Genomic DNA, 21392 nt, shown 5'->3' with positions numbered 1-21392 from the left:
ACCGTCCGCTCGTGCTTTGGTACTTTCTTGACTGAAAACAGGAGCCATAAGGCAACCTCACATCATGCAACGTGGGCTGTAGTATCGGTCTTCTAAGCCTTTGATCCATGCTTGTCCGATTTCTCCACTCCTCGGAGTTGTATGCAGCTCCTACTCTTTTTGCCCTTTTCCTTTTTCTTTTCTCCCTCTGGCGATTGTCGAGACTGAACGTAGTATTCGGTAGTCGCAAGGGCAATTTCGTGCCAGCCACGAAACCCAGCGTGGCGGAGGTCGGGGACACTGTGGTGCTAAACGAGGCGTTCTTAATGCATGTTGCAATTTCGGGGCCATTCCATCGCCCCACGAGCCATCTGCATATCATTGGAGGGCTAGGCAGGACAGGTGTATTGACCAATTAGTGCGAGAAAGGAGGTTTCTGACGGAGTGCGCAGGCCCAGTAGGTAAGTGAAGCTTAAGTGAAGCTTCGACGCTCCTAAGCCACTACCTCAATACGAGGATGTTTTTCCTCTTTCCATCTTTCTTTTTGATCCTGTCGTTGCGAAGAAATACTTTGCGTCGAGTCAGGATTCATTCCCGTCTCGTGTGCAAGGAAATTTGCGGGATTGATGTCTTCGAATGCACTGCAAAAGTATAGATCAGCATCAGTGAAAACAGTGCAGGGACTAGCACCCAGCACCTCGGAGGCTTCGATTCTCTGGTGAAGGATCAATTGCATTTGGTTGCCGGGGATGAGCTCTTCGTGTTGCTGACTGTATCTAGCCTTTTCCAGCAGCATTCTGGGCCTTCACCGTGAGGGTCTTCCCTGTTCGCTGCAGCCGAACTGGCGTTGACTCCTTATCTACCAGGGCCGAACCATGGTGCCATGTCAGGAACTGCTCCATTCGGCAAAATCCCCATGTTTCTGACGGCTCTCAAATGCCATCTCGCGGAGAGAGCGAGAGCCTGGCCGTGCAGCCATCGCCTTACGCTATCCCGTGCTAGGCGAGTTGGGCCTGTCGGTACCTGCATGAGGCTGCAGGTTCCCTGCGTCGTGCAAGGAGCTTGCAGCCCTAGCTTCCCCTGTCAGCTTGCCTCTGGCGGAATCCATCCCAAAGTCCTACGTCCAGCTTTGTCGTCGAGGAACCGAGCACGCGGTACATACAGAAAACCGACCATCTGCGAATTTGCAAGTTAGAGTCCGACACGTTCCTGACATCGTACACTCTTTTTCTCCCGCGCGCTGCTTTCCTTTCTGTTTCTTTTTCGCTGTGATATTGATATCTGCGCAGCCCTATCCCAACGGCTGCCATCGCAGAAGAGGCTCTAACCTCGCCGTCATACCTGGTCGATTTCACTCATTTTTTGGCCCACGATGCGGCGGTCCATCGCTCTTTTCCTTGGTCTCGCTGCGTTGGCCTCTGCTCAAGACACTGCGACTCCCACTAGTGTGACCGACGTATCGACGACCACTCCGACCGACTCCGTCACTTCTGCGCCCGCTACCACTTCTTCGAGTACGAGTGACAGCGCAGATTCCAACAGCACAACAACTGCCTCAAGCACAACGCAAGGTCCTATAACACACACGGTGGCGGTGGCTTTGGTATGGGGGGGCTCCAAAGAAGGCTGTGTTATGGGCGCATATAACTAATACACCGAGTAGGGAGGATTCACATTCGTGCCCGACGTGACCTTGGCCAAAGTAGGCGATACAATCTTGTTTCAATTCTACCCAACCAATCACTCCGTTATTCGCTCAGAATATGGGTACGCTTGCATTCCATACGAGGATACCGGTGTCGACAAGGTCGGATTCTTCTCAGGCTTCAAACCTGTCGATGCGATATTGAGTGAACCACCTGAGTGGTCGATCGTGGTCAATGACACCAATCCAATCTTCTATTATTGTGGTGCACCGGGATCATGTATTGACCATCAGATGGTTGGCGTCATCAACCCCAATGCCACGACATCCTTACAGCATCAGAAAGACTTGGCATCGCAATCCCAGTTCATGCTACTGCCCGGTCAACCTTGGCCCGACGAGAGCGAGGATCCGTTCACCACAGCGACTACCAGTGCGTCAGCGACTGCTTCACCCACCGGAGCTGGCTCCTCGAGCGGGACAACCGCCAGCGAGAAGTCATCGTCCAAGTCAGGCCTCTCTGGTGGTGCGATTGCCGGGATTGCAATCGGAGGCGCGGCTGTAGCTCTTGCGGCGGCTGTTGCCCTCTATCTCTGTGGTCGGCAATCTCGCGCTCGTGGGATCAACAATAAAAACATCGATGATCGTCCCAACACAGGCCACGCAACACAGGTTTCCTACAATCCACAAGCGCCGCATGGCCATCTGTCTTATATGACCGATCCGACCAAGCATATGTCTATGCACAGCAGTGTTGTAGGCTTGGGACCTTCTCCAGCCCTGCCTGGATACGTGCCTTCACATGATCCTACCATGTCGCCCCCTCTCCATCCAGCATATCCAATGCCGATGAGCGATTCCTTGAGCCCTGGTCCGATGATGCCAGGAAGTGAGCTCGCCTCTCCACACAGTCCAAGCCCGAGCCAGATGTACGCTGTTCCGGCGTACAGCAGCGGCATTCCACAGAGCATGTAAGGATTCCATGACTGCCCACTGCAGGAATAGGTTGAGAAACTTGACATATACTAATAGTTTAAGCAGAAACGGAACACCAGTTCACTCGATATACAACGCCCCGCCACCGCCGCATGTTCACGAAATGGCAGCCTCCGAGCCTCTTCTCCATCCACAATCACCACCGCCACCGCCTCAAGGGGACGGAATTATGGGATTCATTCGAAGGTCAAGCGTCAGCAAGACCGGGGGTGTGGAACGCTACGGGTGAAGGACGACGGCACACCATTTCCGTCTGCCACGCGGAACAGGATCCGTAGTCCCGTCGAACGGAGAGAGAGACAATGTAATCTAGGTGTTCTATGTATCCTGGGTCGGGGCATATGCTTGGGAATAAGTTACGGCGCGTCTATATTTGACAGGTAAAGCATCAGGTTAAAATATGAGGGGATGAAAGTCTGAAAGGTAGGTTTGAGGAGGCGAATCTGGCGTATCTTTCCGCAAAGAACGAAGTCTTGTAAAAGCATATAAACCCCCGAAATGGAATGAGAGACTTGAGTAGTCATTGATCCAGGTCTTTTACTTTTCAACGCAGTCGATGATATTTATGTAGATCTTTGTGTCACGCCAATGGTTCGTGAAGACCAGTTAAACGACGCAGGCATACCAACAAATCTCGGGCTTCACTGGTTGACGGCTCTGATGAATGTGACAGCTTCCAGCTCTGCCTCCTCAAGAGTCCTGACTACCCAACAACCCAACCGTCAAGCCCTTCATCCTCCGCTTCAGGAGGTCCTCTTCGCTGCCGAGACTGATGAGGCTCTTGCTGCGGCTAAGGTTGTCTGAGCCCTTTGAACTCTCTTCCTGTCTTCGCCGACTGTTCTCCCCTTTCGCGGACCCGTTTGTTCGAGCCACCGACGTCGCTGCTTCTTTACCAGAGCTGAGACTGGACATGACCAAGGGTGCATCGTCATCCATGCTTTCTCCTGTGGGAGTCCGTCTGTGATGCCTCGTTTCGGTTGTCGTTGCAAGCTCAAGCGAGCTGCCCGAGTCGTGCGTGAAAGTCCCCTGTCTCAACCTGCTTTCGATCGCCGGACCTTCGAACTGATGTGGTGGCCTTGCGAAGATGTCCTGGATCCACTTCCCGCAGCGGAATATATGTTTCCAGCCTTCAGGGAAGATGCTTACAAAGGACACAAACCCATGTGATATCCCGGGAATGAGTGTTACTTCAACGTGGTCCTTCTCATTGAACTCGGCTGTCGATTTCTCGAGGCCGACCTCTTGACGCTCACGAAAGAGGTGGAGTTTTGCTTGACGCAACCGGCCCGCGAAGATGACGGTGTCATCGACCAACGGATCACGTTCGCCGGTCAGGAAGTATGTTTTCGGAAACCTGGCCAGGAGACCTTCGGAGGCCACAGCCGGACAAAGCAGGTGGTCTGTGGTAAAGTCAGGGCGATGGTATGGCCCTACATAGAGAATAATCATTGCACGCATCATTTCGGGAGTAAGGATTCGGTCGCCAAAGTAAGAGATGATGCTGGAGACGGCCAGTCTTGTTTTTAGCGGCTGAGGCTTGGAGAGGGCAACAGCCTGCTTTTGTGCCTCTACGTCTGTGCTCTTTCGGGCAAGAGGCCTTTCATCCTGAATAGGGCTCTCGACCCGAGGGGCGAAGAAATCGTGGTTGTGGTCGTCCTCATCGTCACTCATGGGCCTCGGAGTCGTTGGAGTATATCGGCGATCGATATCCTCACTCTTGCGTTTGATGAAGCGCTCATATTTCTTCGCCGTTCGTGGGTTGCGGATCAGCGCCATTTGATCATCTGTCATCCAGCTGCCAATATTGAAGTCCAAGGCCGGGTAAAGGAGAACCAGACCCGCGGGAGATGGCAGGATTCCTCGAGAAGCGCTGCTCTGATTTGATTGTATGACCATCAGAGTCGTGCCACATGCCAGATTCCCGCCCGCACTGTCGCCTGTGATCACGATCCTCGGGCACATGTCTGGTTTCATGCCAATACAACGACCTCGAGTTGCCACGATCTGGGTGTAGACGTCAAAGCACTCGTTGAGTGCGTACGGATAGGGATATTCGGGAGCCTTGCGGTAGTCTAGACTGAGGACCGGCAGCCCTGTTTTTCCGGCCAAGGCGAGTAATTTGTCGTCACTTGTCCTTGGATCCATGGCAACAAAGCCTCCGCCTGGAATATCCAGAACCACGTTCTCCTGCTTCTCCAATTCGGCGAGAGAGCCGTCGAAGTACATCCACGCAACCACGGGCTCCTTGTAATGTGACTGCTTTGGGCGAGGGATTCGAATCCGCCGCGGCTTGTATTTGGTGAAGCGAGGGCGCAATAACGCAGTGAAGAATTTCAGATAAGGTGTGGTTGGTTTGTTCCATGCCACTCGTAAATGGTCGACCGTCAAGACAGCGCGAACCTTCCGCACTTTCTCATCCGCTCGCTCTGCTGCGAAGAGATAGTATACTGAGAAGATAATTGAGCATATGTCTCTGAGGGTCTTATTTCTGATTTTCATGGCGCTCCAAAAACCCGCATCTAGAGCCGTAGTGATCCATGTTGCCCGAAAGTATGCTCGGCTGTACAGGTTGGCAAGGGGTTCGGGGGATTCAAGGCCAACGATCTTTGCAAAATTTCGGCATATATAGAGCCAGAGGAAGGTCAAGACGACAGATTGCCAGACGGTAAACCGTTTCGAGAGGCGCTGGGATATGGATCGAATGAGAGGAGGACCATTTTTGTCACCTCTTATCTTGTCATAAGCAATCGTCTTCCCAGAGCAGAATGGAGGGATTACCTCAGAAGGTAGAGTGACCAGAATGAGACAACGGCAAAGACTTGGACTTTGCGGAACTGAGACGAGGGCCGGCCCAGTACATGATCTGCCCACCCTAAATCAGCGCATGGGAATTTGTGGAAGGGATGTGTTTGAACAGACCTATCATACTTGATATTCACCGAGTGCCACAGACATCAATGAGAAACTTCAGAAGAGCAGTCAATTGCAGGATCTTCAGAGAAAGCCAGAACAAGATTGCGCCATTCCAAAGCACGGACAGATCTAGCCTTTGTCCGCATGCAGAGTGAGAGAGGATAAGAAACACAGGTTCAGAACTTTAGGCAAAGGCATAGAAGGCCACCAGCTGACGAGGAGCACAGAGCCTGTGACCATTGCAGAGAAGAATCCTCTGACGTTCGTAGGGCCCGAAGTCCGGGTGGCAGTGGCATGCTCAGGTACCAGAAACGGAGGCGAGGATGCGGAATCCTCATCGCGGGCCGAATTGCATGTGAAAGTTTGACTGTCAAGTGACGCACGAACATGTGAATGCAGTGGTGGCGGTGCCTGTGGCTGAGGATTGGCATTTGCAAGTACATACCAAACCAGGTACACGTTTACATACTACAATTTGTATACCAGCACTGAGACTGAACCTCTGAATTTGCAGAATATCCTGGATGCCTCAACCCTCATACTCCAAAACAAGTCGACATGGGTATTCGCTGCATTAATGTGCCGAGTGTCTATTACACGAGCCTGTCCCTATTTCTTCTCAGGCAATGCAACCTGAGTGTCGTTTCCTGGCAGCATTATCTCTTTCAATCTCAAACCTGAATTCTCATTCCAAGGAAGTTGTCCCAGTACGACTCCAACCAAGATAACCATGTTGTTCCCGGAGGATTGTGGGAGGATATCCAACCAATCCAAAAACCTAAAGGTCTCGATCTGAGACAATATGAGGTGGGCTTGTCTGAGACGGCCTGGTGCGGCGAGGTGCACGTCAGAGCCAGGAGACTTTGCATGCTGGCTTCTGCCTTCCCTTGAGAATATTTCAATGTGAGAAATGAGTGTGCATAACAATCTCATCGTCCTGATTATCTCGAAATCAAGAGGCTTTGGACTGCTTTCTGCGGCGGACCGTCATCAAGAGAATGGCAAACGATCTCTAATCCAGCCTGTCACACCTCCGCTATTCCCACTATTGCGACTTCTGCCACTGCTTCCATTCTGGTTTCTTGAGCTATGCCGCCTTAGGTCACTTTGCATGCTTGAGTGACGGTGGGTTTCAGGGTGTTGCATATCGTAGTCTTGTCTCCGCCCATAGTAGGACTCTCTGGCTTCTCGTATCGTGCGGGGACTTTCTGGAAGCGGTGCAGGGTTGAATCGATCGCTTTCAGGGGGAGCATAGGCACGTGGACTTGACATCGAAGAGGCTCGCCGGCTGTGTCTCCGCCTTGAAATTCCCGGCCGCTGGCGGTCTTCTGGGTCCGTTATGGGTTTCCGACAATGAGGGCAAGTATCGTGTTCTTGCAGCCATGCTGTTACACAGTCACCGTGAAACCAGTGATTGCACGGAAGGACAGTCACCTCGTTGTTCAACTCAACATTGTCCATGCATATTGAACACTCAGCCTTCCCTTCGTCGCCTAACATTTCTCGATCTACTTTCTTCTTTTTGAGAGATAGAATGGCTTCTTCTGATGCTGGCGGAGGTGCAGTACTTGTGTTGTGTTGTTCCATGAGCTGCGTCATAACCCGATCGAAGGCTTCCTGGCTGTACACCATGTCCCCTGCTCGAGCATTGGCCGGGTTGAGCATTTGATGGAGAAGGTCGAATGGCAGAGGGGCCGGGCCTCCCCTTCGTCTGTCGTCGGTGTCTGGAGTATGAAAGCCTTCTGGTTGCATTGATTGAAATATGAGGGAGAAAAGACTGCGAAAAGATTCAGCACAAAATCATCACTTCGCCTTGAAACATACTCTTGTAAGCCCGCTGGCTGCAAATGGAGATGAGGGTCGTCCCTTCCGCCAACGCCTTGCCCTCGCGGGAATCCGAAGGGATCTAGATTGAACATGGGAGGAAGCATGCCTTGATCCTGTAGTTCATCCAGCCGGGTAAGCACTTGTCCTATCTCATCATTCACTTCATATAGCTCATCTGTTCGTACATTGCGCCCATCACTCCTCCATGTGCGGGTGCTGAGAACCATTCTTCCACCTCCGCCGGTGGTTGTCAACTCGAACGTTGTGACATCTGTCCCGATATCGTCGTTTGCGTCTTCAGACCAAGGGTTATGGTTTCGTAGCGCAGCGTAGTCATCGAAACTGCTGGGGGTCGATGACGGGGGTTCGACGGGCAAGGATGGGGACGAAGACCGGTCAAAATCATGGCTAGACTGGGCCTCGCCGGGTTCGAGCTGGAGCGTTATGTTAGCACTGAGTTGGCAATGAGCCGGTGATTATGCGCACAATTTCTGTGAAGTCTCCTTCACATCGGGGGCAGGTGAGTCCTCCGTGCGCTCGATCCCATTCGTTCTGGCATTGGTGACAGAAGACTCGTTCGCCTTGAATTCTTGACATGACGGCGATCTGAGGATACCCAAGTCTGACTGAGATAGGCGGAGCAGGATTTCAGGCGCACGAAGGGCGTGAAAATAAGGCTGTCGTCATGCGCAGGCTGAGTGTGGCGTGGGCATGCGGAGCGGGAGTGTTTCGTGTCTTTCAAAAAGTGGCGTTGCTCTGGGACAAGGGTTGAACGTGTTGGTAATGGAGGTGATCGAATAAGGCTGAAATACTCCTTCCGACTGGAGAGCGGGGTGGAACGGGATCTGGGTGAAACGATAATGGGGTTATTAATGAAATAAAAGTGACCAGGTAATTGAGCAGAAAAGTCCAGTTGGTAGGCTTCCGTTGTCTGTCTGTCCGTCACCGGAGTGGGATTGCATCACCACATCACTGGCTCCGACTTATCGATAAAGCAGACTTGAGTACAGTACACCTTATTGTGAGATGGAGCGCGAAATCACTGGATACGGAACGCAGCCAGCTTATACTTATTTGTACTTAGTTGATTGTGTTTGGACTATCCCATCGCTGATTTGGCTTGCTCATGTGCATTATTCGACGCTGTTCCAACTCATTCTTCCAGACCAGGCTTTCGCAGGCATTTATGATACACAGCCCCAAAGCAAACCAAGGGCTCAAACATGTCACCTCTTTCGGGACCCTCTCATTAACATGCCTCCAACGATACCCGCCGCCACAGCGACACCGCCAATGATGGCAACACCCATCAAACCCTCCCTTGACACCTTGTCATCAATTAATTGTCTGAGACTAGCCGCCTGAAGGTTTGCGGGCTCCTTCTCTAGCAACAGCTCATTATACCGTCTCGCTTCAGCATAGTTCCCCAGTTTGTAATTTCCGAGAGCCAGATAGTATAAGCATTCTCTTCTTCTTTCCGGAGTCGTCTTAAAGATGTCTGAGAGCAGCTGAACGCCGAGTTGTTGCTCGTTCCGTTGATTCGACTTGATCAAACCCTGCCACCATCAGTTTGGACACGTGTATTGCATGGCCAGGTGACAATCATACCCATGCATAGTTGAACTTTGTCTGGACTCCAACATATTCACCTTCTTTCTCGTACTGGGCGCGTAGAACTTGGAGTTCTGCTGGTTTGAGAGGGCTGCAGTAGACAGGGTTAGACCTGGCACGAACGGTGGTCAAACCTTCGCCAACCTTTCTGCATCTGCGGCGTATGGTAGATTGGACGGCATCGCAGTTTTCCAACTAGCCGATTACAATGTTTGCGCAGAATCAAGAGACGATGGTAGGATTCAAAGAGATGATTTAGTTGGGATTCTTTTGAGCGCAGTTGGAGCCGACATCAACCTGCGGAGTCCAGAGTCCTGTGGCTCGGGCGGTGGCTTAGCATGACGTCTGTGCCTCAACGCCTAGGTTCCCGCCCACGTAGGTCCCCCTAAAAGGTAAGTTTTCGCTGGTTGCTCCCCACAACCGATGTCAACAAAGGATGCACAACTTAATTCATCCAACTCAATGGCCAACTTCGAGATAGATCAAACACCTATTTCTCTGAGGACAAGCAAAGCTATTCGAGATGCTCCTTGACGAAGATCCGTCCACGGTAAGTGATTCGTCTTATCGACCTACGGGCCAACCTGACGTGCTGCAGCTCATCCGCGCAACAATCTCCAACTTCAACATTGCGCCCGACAAAGCCGCCCTGTCGCGCGTCAACGACTCCTTGTCTACCTTACAACAATCCCGCGAACTTCGTGTCCGAGACGCTGAGACCGCTCTAAGAAAACTATCAAGGCAGCTTGCGACCCTTTCTTCCCAGCACCGAGAAGTACTCTCTGGTCATGATAGCGGCAGACATGCTAGCGAGATAGTACAACTCGATACAAGGAAATTCCGCATTGCCAAACAGGCCTCAGAACTAGAGGCTGAGAGTGAGAGACTAGAAGCTGAACTAGAGCGGTTGAAGTTGCGATTGTCCACCTTGGAAGAGCAAGGTGTTGAAGGCGACGAGAGCACAAGACAGACTAGGGAGGTTGATGATCCCACCATGTATGTTGTCTTCCCACGAGCCACTGAAACCCTCGCTGATGTCGGAACAGATTGCGTCTTTGGCTGTACAGATCACTCGGCATCGCCCTGGAGCAGGATGAAGCAGGTAACTACAACAAGGCGACCATTGCAAATACGAAGAAGGGGGATGTGCACGTTGTCAACATTGACCCGAAGTTCTCAAAATGGTTTTATGCAGATTACTTTTGGCAGACGATGCAAGGTTAACAGGTTTCTGCCGTCACGAGTTTAATGAGCCTTTAATGTGGCGTTTGGGTCGGGAATGACAGAAGATTTTATCTCAGCATCAACGTTGCTTAAATAAGTCCCAAATACGAATCTCGATCAGGATAGCTGAAGTGGGGAGTGATACGTATTGGAGCCGGAGCTCCGACCTCCTTCAGATTTCATCTGTACCTGAATTCATTGCTTCTGGTGCCAGTGACCCCTGAGATTGAGCATGCCTTCGTCACCGCATTGCTACGTAGTGACACACTGCGGCACCTAAACAATAGTGCATGCTACTCCGTTGAGGGCCTTTGTAGATCCCGCCATTCGGATTCTGCTTCCAGATCATGCCTCCATTCACTACTTGAGACAATCCCTCGAGAAAAGGCTCACATGCTTGCCCATCGGGCGTCTTTTTGGAGCTCGACGCATGGTTGGGAGCGGCACGTGGAGCGGGTAGTCAACAGCCCAAAAAGGTTAAGCAGGCGAGCTATTCGGAAAAACTCAATATTCCATATCCGACTGCACTTTTCTACAGGTACTCACTCCCTGCTGTAACGAGCACGAGATCTTTCAATGCACTCGACCAGTATCAACTTAATCCCGGGAAGATGCCGCGTAAGCCTTCAACACCGCTCAAGGTGAAGAAGAACCTCCTATTTGACGTTGTAAGTCTTGGTAAGCCCATCTTATAGGTTTTGTTACTTACTTCTTCCGCAGAAAATCCGACAGTCATGGAACAAATACAACCTCTACAACCTGGCTCGACAGATGCCCTACTCAGGGAGATCTCATAACTTTTTCAAGCAAAAATGGATGTCAAAATCCCTAGCACGCAACTATCACGGCGAACACATCCGCGAGAAACAGTGGCTGCGGATGTTTGACAGGAGGATTCGGTCCGTGGTACCTATGGATGCAGAGTATTTGGCCTCCAATGATGGTGCGCTGGAATCTGCAGGGCGTGGCTCAGGCTTGGAGGCAAGAGGGAAGCAAAAGACCACAACAGCGATACCTTACATGCAAATGACCTTCGCACCGATGGAGCGGAGATTGGACACAGCCATCTTTAGAGCCATGTTTGCCAGCAGCGCTCGTCAAGCCAGGCAATTTGTCGTACATGGAGCGGTGAAGGTCAATGGCAAGCAGGTGAGGCTGAGACCGTCGATTTCAACTTACGAGAGTTAACGCACGAAACAGATGCGATACCCGGGATATTTGCTTAATCCTGGAGATATGTTCCAGGTTGAACCGGAGCGAGTCATGTGGGCAACAGGAGCCCCCAAAATCCCGCTAAAGGCGACCAAGAGCGAAGAAGGTGCAGACGAAGGTAGCACGGAAGAGATATCGGCAGAATCTGCCGGAGAGGAACACGCCTCGCAACAAGCGGCTGAAGAGGATGTTGATGTTGATAAAGACCCGCGTGAGGTGCTGAAAGACTTACGGGCCAAAGCAAAGAGCATCCTCGCTACATCAAAACGAGATATTGGGGCGAAGCGGAAGCAGGATCTGCGCGCGTTTTCGGTAGCTGTCAAAAAGCTGCTGTCACGATCCTCTTCATCGACAATCCTCACAGACAGTCTTGAGGCCCAATTTGCTGAAATCCAACACCAGCTAAACATCCGGAAAGAAAACCGTGACTCCGGTGCAAGCAGCCTACCTTCCGCTCAAGACGACAAGGAATCGTCCTCGGGACCAGAACCAAAGACAGGAACTGCTGCCGATGTGGCAGCGGCCGAAGTTGAGCAGGAGACCGTCCTGACTGACGCCGATTACAATGAACTCTACGCTGCACTTCGCTCCATGCACGAGAACCCCGTTGATGACTCAAAGCCCTATGCTACGCCATGGATGCCACGGGAATATATGAGTGCATTTGCTTTCATTCCCCGCTTCCTCGAAGTCAACCACAATATCTGCGCTGCAGTATATCTGAGGCACCCTGTTGCAAGACCGGGTTTGGCCGAAGTACCCAGTCCTTACCAAGCTGATATTCATAGTACAGCTTTTGCGTGGTACCTGAGAAGGCGGTAAGGTCTAGCGTCAACGCTGAGCGCAGACTTTTGTACTACTATGGTCGTTGCTGCAGTGCGATGGGGGCTGGTTAGCCTTATGTACAACGGAAAAGATTGTTTGACGATCAATGGGTCTTCGATTTCTATTCTAGACCTCTCTAGCATCTATGTGCCTAACATCAATTCATGGAAATCTTACAGTTACAGGAGAGGGTTGGATCGGTACTCCGGGGCTGTTTCACCATTGACTTCTGGTTTCTTCGCCTGCTTCTCCTTTTCAAGGTCCAGCTCGGAATCCTCCAACTCTGCCAGGTACTTCTCTGCCTCGAGAGCAGCTATGCATCCGCTTCCCGCGCTGGTGATAGCCTGGCGATAGCGTTTGTCCTGCACGTCTCCGGCCGCAAAAACGCCTGAGATGCTCGTATAACTCGTGCCTGGTTTCGTCGCGATGTAGCCGTCTTCGTCTGTATCAATTTGGCCCTTGAACATCGCGGTGGCGGGGTCGTGGCCAACGGCGTAAAACAGTCCATTGGCCTCCAGGACTTCCTCTTCCTTTGTGACCACGTTTCTGACTTTCAGGTGTGTCATCAACCCTCGCGGTTTATCTTCTCCTTGTACCTCGACTGCGACGTGGTTGAATTTGACCGTCACCTTTGGGTTCGCCAGTAGTCGTTTCGCCATGGTTTTGGAGGCTCGTAGCTTGTCCCTCCTGACCAACACGGTGACGTGGGAGCCGTATTTTGTCAAGAACATGGCCTCCTCGGCGGCGGAGTCACCTCCTCCGATCACGACTAGTGGTTTGTTCCGGAAGATGGGGACAGCCCCGTCACAGACTGCACACGCTGATATACCATTCTGCCAATATGTCTCCTCGCCAGGTAAATGTAATCGTCTCGCATTAGCGCCAGTTGCGATGATGACCGCATCGGCTGTGTGCGCAGGCTCATCTGATTCTCCATCCTGGTACTCTCTCCACAAACGAAATGGTCGGGATTTCAGGTCTACTCTTGAGATGGTTTCTGTGATGATCTCCGTGCCAAATCGAAGAGACTGTGCTTTCATCTCTTCCATCAGCTCTGCACCGCCAATACCCTTGGAGAAGCCTGGGTAGTTCTCCACGTCGGTCGTGGTTGTCAACTGGCCGCCCGCTGCGGTGCCACCAGCGAGGAAGCCTTCATACATGACGGGTTTGAGCTCTGCCCGGGAGAGATAGATCGCCGCGGTGTGAGCAGCAGGGCCAGAGCCGATAATGGCGACCCTCGTATGGGGAGGCGCCATGGCGCGTAAAAGAGAGGAGGAAAAGTTCGCTTTAGTGGGCGGCTGGCTTTTTTCGAGAGATACCGACGCAGCGGCAAGGGAGAGACTGAGGGACGAACGCAAAGGTCGCGAGACACGGAAAAGCTTCGAGGAGAACAGTTTGGCTGGTAAGGGCGAGACTGCGAGGACAGGCGAGGGGGGGGTTTTTGAGGGTTTCCGAGAGATCGCGAAAGGGAGGGTGAAGTTCTAGCAGCGTCGATTGACAAATTGTGAGAAGTTCGTGTGTTTACGAGGTAGATTGCAAACCGCGAAAAACTGCTGGCGACCAGTGGCGGCTGAGGGCGGGTCGAAGCGAGGCACCCACAAAACACACAGTACAAGTAGGAATATGTAAGCTGGGGAGCCGAAGTCGTTAGGGGCCTCAATATTCCCTCCCGACACGCACCGTCTTTGGCCTGTGATCACGGCATCATCCACCAATCTGCTCCTCTCTGCCTAAATAACGCAGGTCCTGATTCTCTACCCCCTTCAACTCCTGGAACGGACCTAACTGCACTCACCCTATGACACGGTAGACGGTGATGGGTTTGTTCAGCGCCCTTTTTCATCCGAAGAAGCTCCCTATGTTCGTGGTTACCCTCGATGCACTTGGGACATTGTACAATTTTCGACAGCCAGTATCTGTGCAGTACCTTCAAGTTGCCGAAAGTTGTGGGCTCAAGGTCAAAGTCGATCTCAAACAGCTAGATCGATCGTTCAGGTCTTCCTTCAAGCACTACAACACCGTACACCCCAACTATGGCAAGAAGACACTTGGGAGCCCCGAGGAATGGTGGACTAAGGTTGTCAACCAGGCATTCGGCGATCTCGTGGAAGGGGGAGAGACAGCGCTGCCGAAGGAATTGGGGTCTGCCCTCTACAAACACTTTTCCTCCAGTGCTGCGTATGAACCATTTGCCGACGTGAAGCCCTTTCTTCAGAGCATGGCTGCGCTCAAGAAACAGTTTGCGGACCCAGAAGGACCCCTCGTGGCGACTGGGATCGTCACAAACTCCGACCCTCGCGTCAGAGAGGTGCTTCAGGACATGGGTTTCCGCGTAGGGCCTTCAAGCATTCCGGATTTCGAAAGTGTAATGAAAACGCACATGGAGAGTCTCCGCGACCCGTCATCCAACGTGGTCTTCGCTAGTCCCTTCAGAGACTATTACAATCCCCAGAACGACTTTGATTTCCTTTGTACGAGCTATGACGCCGACGCAGAGAAGCCGCAGGAGAGAATCTGGATGGAGGCCATGAGGCTTGTCTTTCCAATGCCGATTTCTCGATCCGAACAGCACTGTGAGCCAGCCTCTAGCATAACAGAAGCGTTCAGAAAGGTGTCCTCGGCTATCGGCCACCAGTCGGACATTTCTAGGATGCTGCGGATTCACATTGGAGATGAGTACTCGAAAGATTATGTTGGCGCTGTCAAGACTGGCTGGGAAGCTCTTCACCTCGATCGAGCGGGAAATAGCTCCAACTTGGGAAGCGATGTCAAAGTCGTCCAATCCCTCGACGAAGCTGCCATGGTTGTAAATCTGATGGCCCGAGAGTATTTCGGCGAAGGCGAGCCTTGATTGGACTTGCGAACATGCGCCCATTGGCCCGAGAAAAGATGCATATCATTGGAGTCTTCTAAGTCTCCACATCAGCAAAGCTCGGGAAAGTCCTGATCCAATGAGAGGAAACCGCGGTGGATGCATTCTGCAGTCTGCTTAGAGCTTCTCAGGTGCTTTATTGACATCACTCCCTTATCAACAACAAGTTGCCGATGTATCTTTGACTGGATCACCTCCGGCTTCAACCCTTTGAAAAGTGACCGGGCTCTCTATAGCATATCCAACAAACATGGGACAGGGAAAGTTTGACCACCTTCCGCTTGCCGCCAAAGGTCCGCTCAAAGTACCTCTCTACGGCCGCGTGCTTCTGGACAATCCCTTCTACAACAAGGGAACATGCTTCACGTCCCAGGAGCGTCTGGATTTTGGCCTCAAGGGTCTCCTCCCCACCAATATCCAGAAACTCGATGAACAGGTTATGCGAGCCTATCAACAGTACTGCAATCAGCCAGATGACCTTTCCAAGAACACCTTCATGACCTCGATGGCCGAGCAGAATACCGTGCTCTACTACCGTCTCATTCAAGATCACCTGCGGGAAATGTTCAGTATCATCTACACTCCAACCGAAGGTGATGCAATCGAGAATTACTCGCGAGTCTTTCGCAGGCCGGATGGCTGTTTTCTGAGTATCAAGCATCCGGACGAGGTGGAGGAGCGACTGAGTAAGTTTGTTAGAAAGAACGAGCCCGACGGCGGGGTCGACTACATCGTTGTCAGTGACGGGGAAGAGATCCTAGGAATCGGCGATCAAGGAGTTGGAGGTATCCTGATCAGCGTGGCCAAGTTGGCTCTGATGACCATCTGTAGTGGGCTGCATCCGGACCGTACCCTCCCCGTCGTGCTCGATACGGGAACGGACAACGAGAACCTTTTGAATGACAACCTCTATCTTGGTCACCGCTTCAGACGCGTTCGAGGCCAACAATACGACGATTTCTGTGATCAATTCATTCGCACAGCCAGAAAGCTCTATCCGAAGGCTTATATCCATTTTGAAGACTTTGGTCTTCCTAACGCCAGAAGGTTGCTGGACAAATATCGCAGCGAGTTCCCTGTCTTCAATGACGATATCCAAGGGACCGGGTGCGTGACTCTGGCGGCTATCATGGCCGGCTTACATATCAACGGGGTGAAGATGTCGGACTTGCGAGTGGTTATTTTCGGAGCTGGGACTGCTGGGTGCGGAATCGCTGAGCAGATCCAAGCGGCCATCGCCACTCAATCCGAGAAGAGCAAGGAAGATGTTGCGAACCAGATATGGTAGGGCCTTTCTTCTTTCGCGGAAGGAAAGGGGCTAACTGTGTTAGGTGTGTCGACAAGCCGGGAGTGCTTCTGGACAACATGGGAGACACCCTCTCCATTGCACAGAAACCATTTGCACGCAAGACATCCGAATGGCAAGGAAAAGACACCAAATCCCTCGCGTCAATCATCGCGGAGGTTAAACCCCACGTCTTGATTGGGACGTCCACAGTCCCCGGTGCTTTCAACAGGGAAGCCGTCCAGGAGATGGCAAAGCATGTCGAACGGCCAATAATATTCCCGCTCAGCAATCCAACACGTCTGCATGAGGCCAAACCAGAAGACCTCATCCGCTGGACTGATGGTCGAGCTCTCGTTGCAACGGGATCCCCTTTTCCGCCAGTCAAGCACAATGGTAGAGAGATCGAAGTGGCGGAATGTAACAACTCTGTCTGCTTCCCTGGGATAGGTTTGGGTGGCGTCTTGTGTCGAACAAAATTGGTGACGGATAAGATGCTTGTCGCTGCTGTGACTGCGCTGGCCAAGGAAGCCCCGGCCATGCAAGATCCGGAAAAGGCACTTGTTCCAGGTGTTGAACGGGCTCGGCCAGTCAGCGTTAAGATTGCTATGGCAGTGATTCGATGTGCAGTGGAGGATGGACTGGCACAAGCGGCAGATATTCCTGTCGACTCTGATGAGGAATTACAAGAATGGGTCGAGGCACAGATGTGGGATCCAGTCTACCGTCCATACGTGAGGCCTTGAGGGATTGTTTCAAGGGACAAATCCTCAAACATGCTGGAAACATGGTATGGTTGCTGTCGCTCGACTCGATATGCTGAGCCTCCTAGGAACACTCGCAGGTGTCGAAAGATAGGTGAAATGAGTATTCATCTTGTGGCATAGAACTGCCTTGCAGCCACATTGTGGCTCAGAGAACCCCCGATGGTAGAGCGCATATGATGGATAATTGCACCTACTTTGCCTTAAAACAATTCAGAACATATGTAGAGGTACGTAGGAGGACATGACATCGTTCTCACAATTAGCTGCCCCAGATTGGGCGGTCGGAGAAGATCCTTTGAGTTTTTGAAGTGGTGGCGTGATTGTTCTATCCAGTGCGATCTCCAGACAATTTTCTGACACGAATACAGCCACTAAAGATTGGAGTCCCAGCTCGAGGGGACTTTGTTATCATTTTCAATCTTAGGTGCTATCAACCTGGTCACTGCTGCGAGATCAATGCTTCGAGCCGCTCAATCACGATGTCGTCGACCTCAAGATATCCTCCGGCTCTGATTTCTTCTCGGCGCCGGTTCGAACGCTCAAAGGGAAGCCTCAGAGCATGTCCAGGAAGGGTCGGAGTAGTATGGAAAGCGGTAATGAGATTTCCCACTTCGCGCTTGAAATCAGCCATCGGTCTGAATTTTGCCGGGTCGATGGCCATGATGAAGTATCCAAACTCTTCCAGATTTGGCGGCAGTGCAGGAGAGCCGGCCAGAATTCCTAGTAGTTGAACCGCTATAGCCAAACCACTCCCTTTTGCACCACCCCACACTGCCAGAGCCCCCTTTAACGCCTTCTCAGGATCGGTCGTCATTTCTCCGTTCTCGTCAAACGCCGTGTCCGGGGGCAATTGTTCGTTTTTGCGCATAGCTAGCATTACTTGGGCATGAATGATGCGGGAAGTGCCAATGTCGTAGATTATTGGGACACCGTCTGTGGGAACTCCGATGCAGAAGGGGTTGGTTCCAACGAGAGGTTTGTAGGTGCCCTGTGGAGCAACCCAGGGGCTGCAGTTCGAGGCGATGATGGTCACAAGGTCCTCAGCCGCAGCCATCTCGGCGTAGTAGGAGAGCATTCCAGTGTAGTATGTATTGTTGGCTCCCACAGCTGAAACACCACAAGCTTTAGCCTTTTCAATTGCCACTCTTGTCGCCTTGTGGGCGACTAGATAGCCAAGAGTGTCCTTGCCGTTGAGCTGGGCTGTTGTGGGCGACTCCGAGGTCACCTCGATGTCAGCTGCTGGCGCCTTACCGGACAGTCTTTCTGAAATGCTCAGGATTCGCGCGAGTCCAGCGATGCCATAGCCTCTGAGCTCACTATCGATCAGATGGTCACGGATGGTAGGAATGTCGTCTTCCTTGTACCCGAGCTCGCGCAAGGCCCGATCTGCCAATTGCTGAGCTTCCTCGACGGCGATCTTCATCTTCAGACCGAACAGAAAAGAAAAGGGATAGGATATGTACAAGGCTGTCGGCAGGGCGTCACAATTCTGATACCCGCACAAATACTACAAGAAGATGGGTGTAGAGTCGGGTTAGAATACAGACTGCGTCTGATGGATTAGATTTGGGGAAATTGGAGCAAAAAGGACTCTGGACCCGCCAAGGTCCATTCTTCGCACTCATCATTCACTTCACTCTGTGACATACTCCAAATCCCTTGCGACTCTCTCGCTCGTGTTGTCCTGTTCTTCCCGTGAGGCAACGCGACGCTATCCGGCGGATTCTGGTCGACCATCATGCTGTCTAGCAGGACTGACAGGCACCATCACAGTAAGATCGCAGTTCAGTCTTGTGCTTTGAGGTGTGAGAAGTCGCAGTTAGCCGGCTTGGACTGAACTTCTTACAGTTATGCAGTCATTTCTTGCTGCTGCACTCCTTCGTCACCGATGACTGCGAGGTTCCTGTCACTGCGCTTAAGTCCCTGGCTCAATCCTATATCGAAACGAGGGCGATGTGGCGAAAGGAACAACCTCAGTCAGAAGAGACTCCTCGAGCCTGATGTAACTTGTCCCCGGGGGGTTGACAGCCAACGGGTCAGCGTCATGCCGCTCTCTCGAAGCTTTGTCCGTTCTTCTTTTGAAAGCCCACCCCAGGAATTCGTGCGGTCTGTGATCTGTTGGGCTGCTACCGGCGCCTGTTCTCGTTTATCTCTGATGGTTCATTTCGTTAGTGTCTGACTCGCCAGGGAACGGTGTAAAGCAAAAGCCTGGTTGACTATACGGTGTGGGTAATAGACTGCCAGTTCCACTGGCTCAGCACTGGACTGGCGTGGGTGAAACTCAACGTAAATTTGATCAAAATTTGATTTCATCCAGGCAAATATATTTTAGAACTATAGCCAGCGAGTGACGGACAAACGAAGCAGTTGATATCCATCTGTGCTACACCTTCAGTCAAAATCACAGCGACCCCTACGACCACGAGACTCGAAAATCCAGCATGGTTGCGCTGTCGGCTTTGACCCATCTAATCACTGCGACAGGCATCTCCTTTGCGAGCGCAACTCTACCTTCTCCCAGATCCGCTCAACCCATAGAGAACTCCGCAAACACGCTCTTGTCTCGAAGTATTATCCCAGAAGGCTGTTATGACGCAGTGCCAATCGGCTGGGGTGATTACCTGGTCAACCGTACCATCAATATATGTTACCCATATTTGGAACCCACCTGTGAAAGGATCGGAAAAGCGACACTTGCGAAATGGATGGACTTTTGTGCACAGTGGGATTTGCGAGGTGAAAACCCGGTGAAAACCTGCCAGTGGAAAAAGAACAAACCATACAGCCTTTACGACGACGCCCCTGAGGATGATGATCGTCGCAACATGCCCTATCGAGTGCCTGGCCCCTTGCGATGTTGCCCACCACCGTACAACGGGGTGGATGCGGGGAAATTCAACATGATGAATGCTCTGTGCAGGATGTGGAGGGTCAAAAATGACGGAGAGTACCGTTATTACTCCCAGAACTTCCCCTTGTACGGAATCTTCGACGAAGACTACAACTACGACAACATGACCATCTGGTCCTACCATCCTCTGTCGCACACTTCCGACCATATAACCCTACTGGATAAAGATGACAGAGACGATCTCAAAACGGATTACTTCCCGATGACCTTGGAAGAACTTATCGACTGGCAGAACGAGGAAGATAAGGAAAAAAACAAGCATCATCATCTCTCTCCATTCTACTGAGGGAATGCAGAGGCCGAGATTATGCTCCCTATCAAGTTTTGCCGCCCGTCGCTTGTCAACTACCGCGGGAGGAAGCCATCATACATTGCCATGCTGGACCATATCCTCGATGTAATTTCTGGGACAACGCTGGATATGGCTGGTGGCATATATGTATGCGTAGGGAATACAATGTTACTCCGCTGCTGTCTCATGAACGAATATGAAAACTGCAACGATTAAATCATCGAGAGTGAGATATCAAAGCAACCTTGTGCGTACAACTGTAGATGGATTTTCCTAGCTCCATTCGAGTGAAATAACACTGATCTCAACATGCTCCCTAATTGACCCGTGAGAAAGCAATGTGTCAATCACTCCTTTCCCTCGTAGGCCTCGACCGGCATATAGACAACCTCCACAATATGCCCGTCTGGATCTTCGAAGTTGCGACCATACATCCCGATGCTCTCCTCGGCCTTTTTCTGCTCTTCATTCTTTACTGAAATATCCACATTCACTCCGTGCTCCGCTGCCTTTTTGACCATGTCGTCGACGGCTTCCTTGCTCTCCCGGCTGAAGCACAAGAGCACCTGCGCCGTGTCCTTTGCGTTGGCTAGTGTCCTGTTTTCGGGGAGGAAACTCTTGAAGAAATCGTGCTCGAGCAACATGACCTTGATGGGCGACTCGTGTGGGCTGGCGAAGTGAGTCGGAACTGGAAGAGACATCATGATGGACGAGTCGCTGGAAAAGGTGTGGTTTGGAACAAACCCAAGTGAGGTGTAGAAGGCAATCGATCGGGTCAGGTCGCTGACCGGAATGTTGAGAAAGATAGTCTGCGCGTATGGCATGGCGATGGGTAGGTTTGGTGCTGTGACGTACTGGTCTTAGTGGTCAATGAAGTCTGTGGTATTTAGGTTGTCGATATTGATTGCCTTCATGGTGTTGCCATGCACTTTTATACATTTCCTGCCTCATCCGGGGTCGGTGCAACCTCATACCGTCGTATTCGCACTGATTCTGGGTTGCGCGTTTCTGCCTGAAGAGGCCTTGCACGTTC

The 21392-nt window shown here is 51.7% G+C and overlaps 13 protein-coding genes across 13 annotated transcripts; 7 read left to right on the top strand and 6 right to left on the bottom strand.

The window, feature by feature from the left end:
- Positions 1 to 1351: 1351 nt before the first annotated feature.
- AYO20_08231 (hypothetical protein) lies at positions 1352 to 2849 on the top strand (the record flags this gene model as incomplete). The annotated part of the gene is made up of 3 exons (XM_022646511.1): positions 1352 to 1582; positions 1643 to 2595; positions 2657 to 2849. The coding sequence occupies 3 exons, from the start codon at positions 1352 to 1354 to the stop codon at positions 2847 to 2849; spliced, it is 1377 nt and encodes a 458-aa protein (XP_022497508.1).
- Positions 2850 to 3310: 461 nt separating this feature from the next.
- AYO20_08230 (hypothetical protein) lies at positions 3311 to 5119 on the bottom strand (the record flags this gene model as incomplete). Its single annotated transcript, XM_022646510.1, has 1 exon — positions 3311 to 5119. One exon carries the CDS (start codon positions 5117 to 5119, stop codon positions 3311 to 3313), a length of 1809 nt encoding a protein of 602 aa, XP_022497507.1.
- Positions 5120 to 6630: 1511 nt separating this feature from the next.
- AYO20_08229 (hypothetical protein) lies at positions 6631 to 7957 on the bottom strand (the record flags this gene model as incomplete). Its single annotated transcript, XM_022646509.1, has 4 exons — positions 6631 to 6861; positions 6968 to 7310; positions 7358 to 7794; positions 7847 to 7957. The coding sequence occupies 4 exons, from the start codon at positions 7955 to 7957 to the stop codon at positions 6631 to 6633; spliced, it is 1122 nt and encodes a 373-aa protein (XP_022497506.1).
- Positions 7958 to 8586: 629 nt separating this feature from the next.
- On the bottom strand, positions 8587 to 9153 carry AYO20_08228 (mitochondria fission 1 protein; the record flags this gene model as incomplete). Its single annotated transcript, XM_022646508.1, has 3 exons — positions 8587 to 8916; positions 8969 to 9062; positions 9116 to 9153. 3 exons carry the CDS (start codon positions 9151 to 9153, stop codon positions 8587 to 8589), a joined length of 462 nt encoding a protein of 153 aa, XP_022497505.1.
- Positions 9154 to 9494: 341 nt separating this feature from the next.
- On the top strand, positions 9495 to 10195 carry AYO20_08227 (hypothetical protein; the record flags this gene model as incomplete). Its single annotated transcript, XM_022646507.1, has 3 exons — positions 9495 to 9521; positions 9570 to 9967; positions 10018 to 10195. The coding sequence occupies 3 exons, from the start codon at positions 9495 to 9497 to the stop codon at positions 10193 to 10195; spliced, it is 603 nt and encodes a 200-aa protein (XP_022497504.1).
- Positions 10196 to 10806: 611 nt separating this feature from the next.
- On the top strand, positions 10807 to 12229 carry AYO20_08226 (hypothetical protein; the record flags this gene model as incomplete). Its single annotated transcript, XM_022646506.1, has 3 exons — positions 10807 to 10863; positions 10916 to 11344; positions 11396 to 12229. 3 exons carry the CDS (start codon positions 10807 to 10809, stop codon positions 12227 to 12229), a joined length of 1320 nt encoding a protein of 439 aa, XP_022497503.1.
- Positions 12230 to 12411: 182 nt separating this feature from the next.
- AYO20_08225 (thioredoxin reductase) lies at positions 12412 to 13488 on the bottom strand (the record flags this gene model as incomplete). The annotated part of the gene is made up of 1 exon (XM_022646505.1): positions 12412 to 13488. The coding sequence occupies one exon, from the start codon at positions 13486 to 13488 to the stop codon at positions 12412 to 12414; it is 1077 nt and encodes a 358-aa protein (XP_022497502.1).
- Positions 13489 to 14090: 602 nt separating this feature from the next.
- On the top strand, positions 14091 to 15083 carry AYO20_08224 (hypothetical protein; the record flags this gene model as incomplete). Its single annotated transcript, XM_022646504.1, has 1 exon — positions 14091 to 15083. The coding sequence occupies one exon, from the start codon at positions 14091 to 14093 to the stop codon at positions 15081 to 15083; it is 993 nt and encodes a 330-aa protein (XP_022497501.1).
- Positions 15084 to 15354: 271 nt separating this feature from the next.
- Positions 15355 to 16392, top strand: AYO20_08223 (hypothetical protein; the record flags this gene model as incomplete). Its single annotated transcript, XM_022646503.1, has 1 exon — positions 15355 to 16392. One exon carries the CDS (start codon positions 15355 to 15357, stop codon positions 16390 to 16392), a length of 1038 nt encoding a protein of 345 aa, XP_022497500.1.
- A 77-nt stretch (positions 16393 to 16469) lies between these two features.
- AYO20_08222 (hypothetical protein) lies at positions 16470 to 17135 on the top strand (the record flags this gene model as incomplete). The annotated part of the gene is made up of 1 exon (XM_022646502.1): positions 16470 to 17135. The coding sequence occupies one exon, from the start codon at positions 16470 to 16472 to the stop codon at positions 17133 to 17135; it is 666 nt and encodes a 221-aa protein (XP_022497499.1).
- A 460-nt stretch (positions 17136 to 17595) lies between these two features.
- AYO20_08221 (hypothetical protein) lies at positions 17596 to 18579 on the bottom strand (the record flags this gene model as incomplete). Its single annotated transcript, XM_022646501.1, has 1 exon — positions 17596 to 18579. One exon carries the CDS (start codon positions 18577 to 18579, stop codon positions 17596 to 17598), a length of 984 nt encoding a protein of 327 aa, XP_022497498.1.
- A 1018-nt stretch (positions 18580 to 19597) lies between these two features.
- On the top strand, positions 19598 to 20353 carry AYO20_08220 (hypothetical protein; the record flags this gene model as incomplete). The annotated part of the gene is made up of 1 exon (XM_022646500.1): positions 19598 to 20353. The coding sequence occupies one exon, from the start codon at positions 19598 to 19600 to the stop codon at positions 20351 to 20353; it is 756 nt and encodes a 251-aa protein (XP_022497497.1).
- A 353-nt stretch (positions 20354 to 20706) lies between these two features.
- AYO20_08219 (hypothetical protein) lies at positions 20707 to 21183 on the bottom strand (the record flags this gene model as incomplete). The annotated part of the gene is made up of 1 exon (XM_022646499.1): positions 20707 to 21183. One exon carries the CDS (start codon positions 21181 to 21183, stop codon positions 20707 to 20709), a length of 477 nt encoding a protein of 158 aa, XP_022497496.1.
- Positions 21184 to 21392: the final 209 nt, after the last annotated feature.

The sequence above is a fragment of the Fonsecaea nubica genome (assembly GCF_001646965.1).
Source record: "Fonsecaea nubica strain CBS 269.64 chromosome Unknown Scaff63, whole genome shotgun sequence".
Taxonomy (NCBI): Eukaryota; Fungi; Ascomycota; class Eurotiomycetes; order Chaetothyriales; family Herpotrichiellaceae; genus Fonsecaea; species Fonsecaea nubica.
This window is presented reverse-complemented; position numbering and strand designations above follow the sequence as displayed.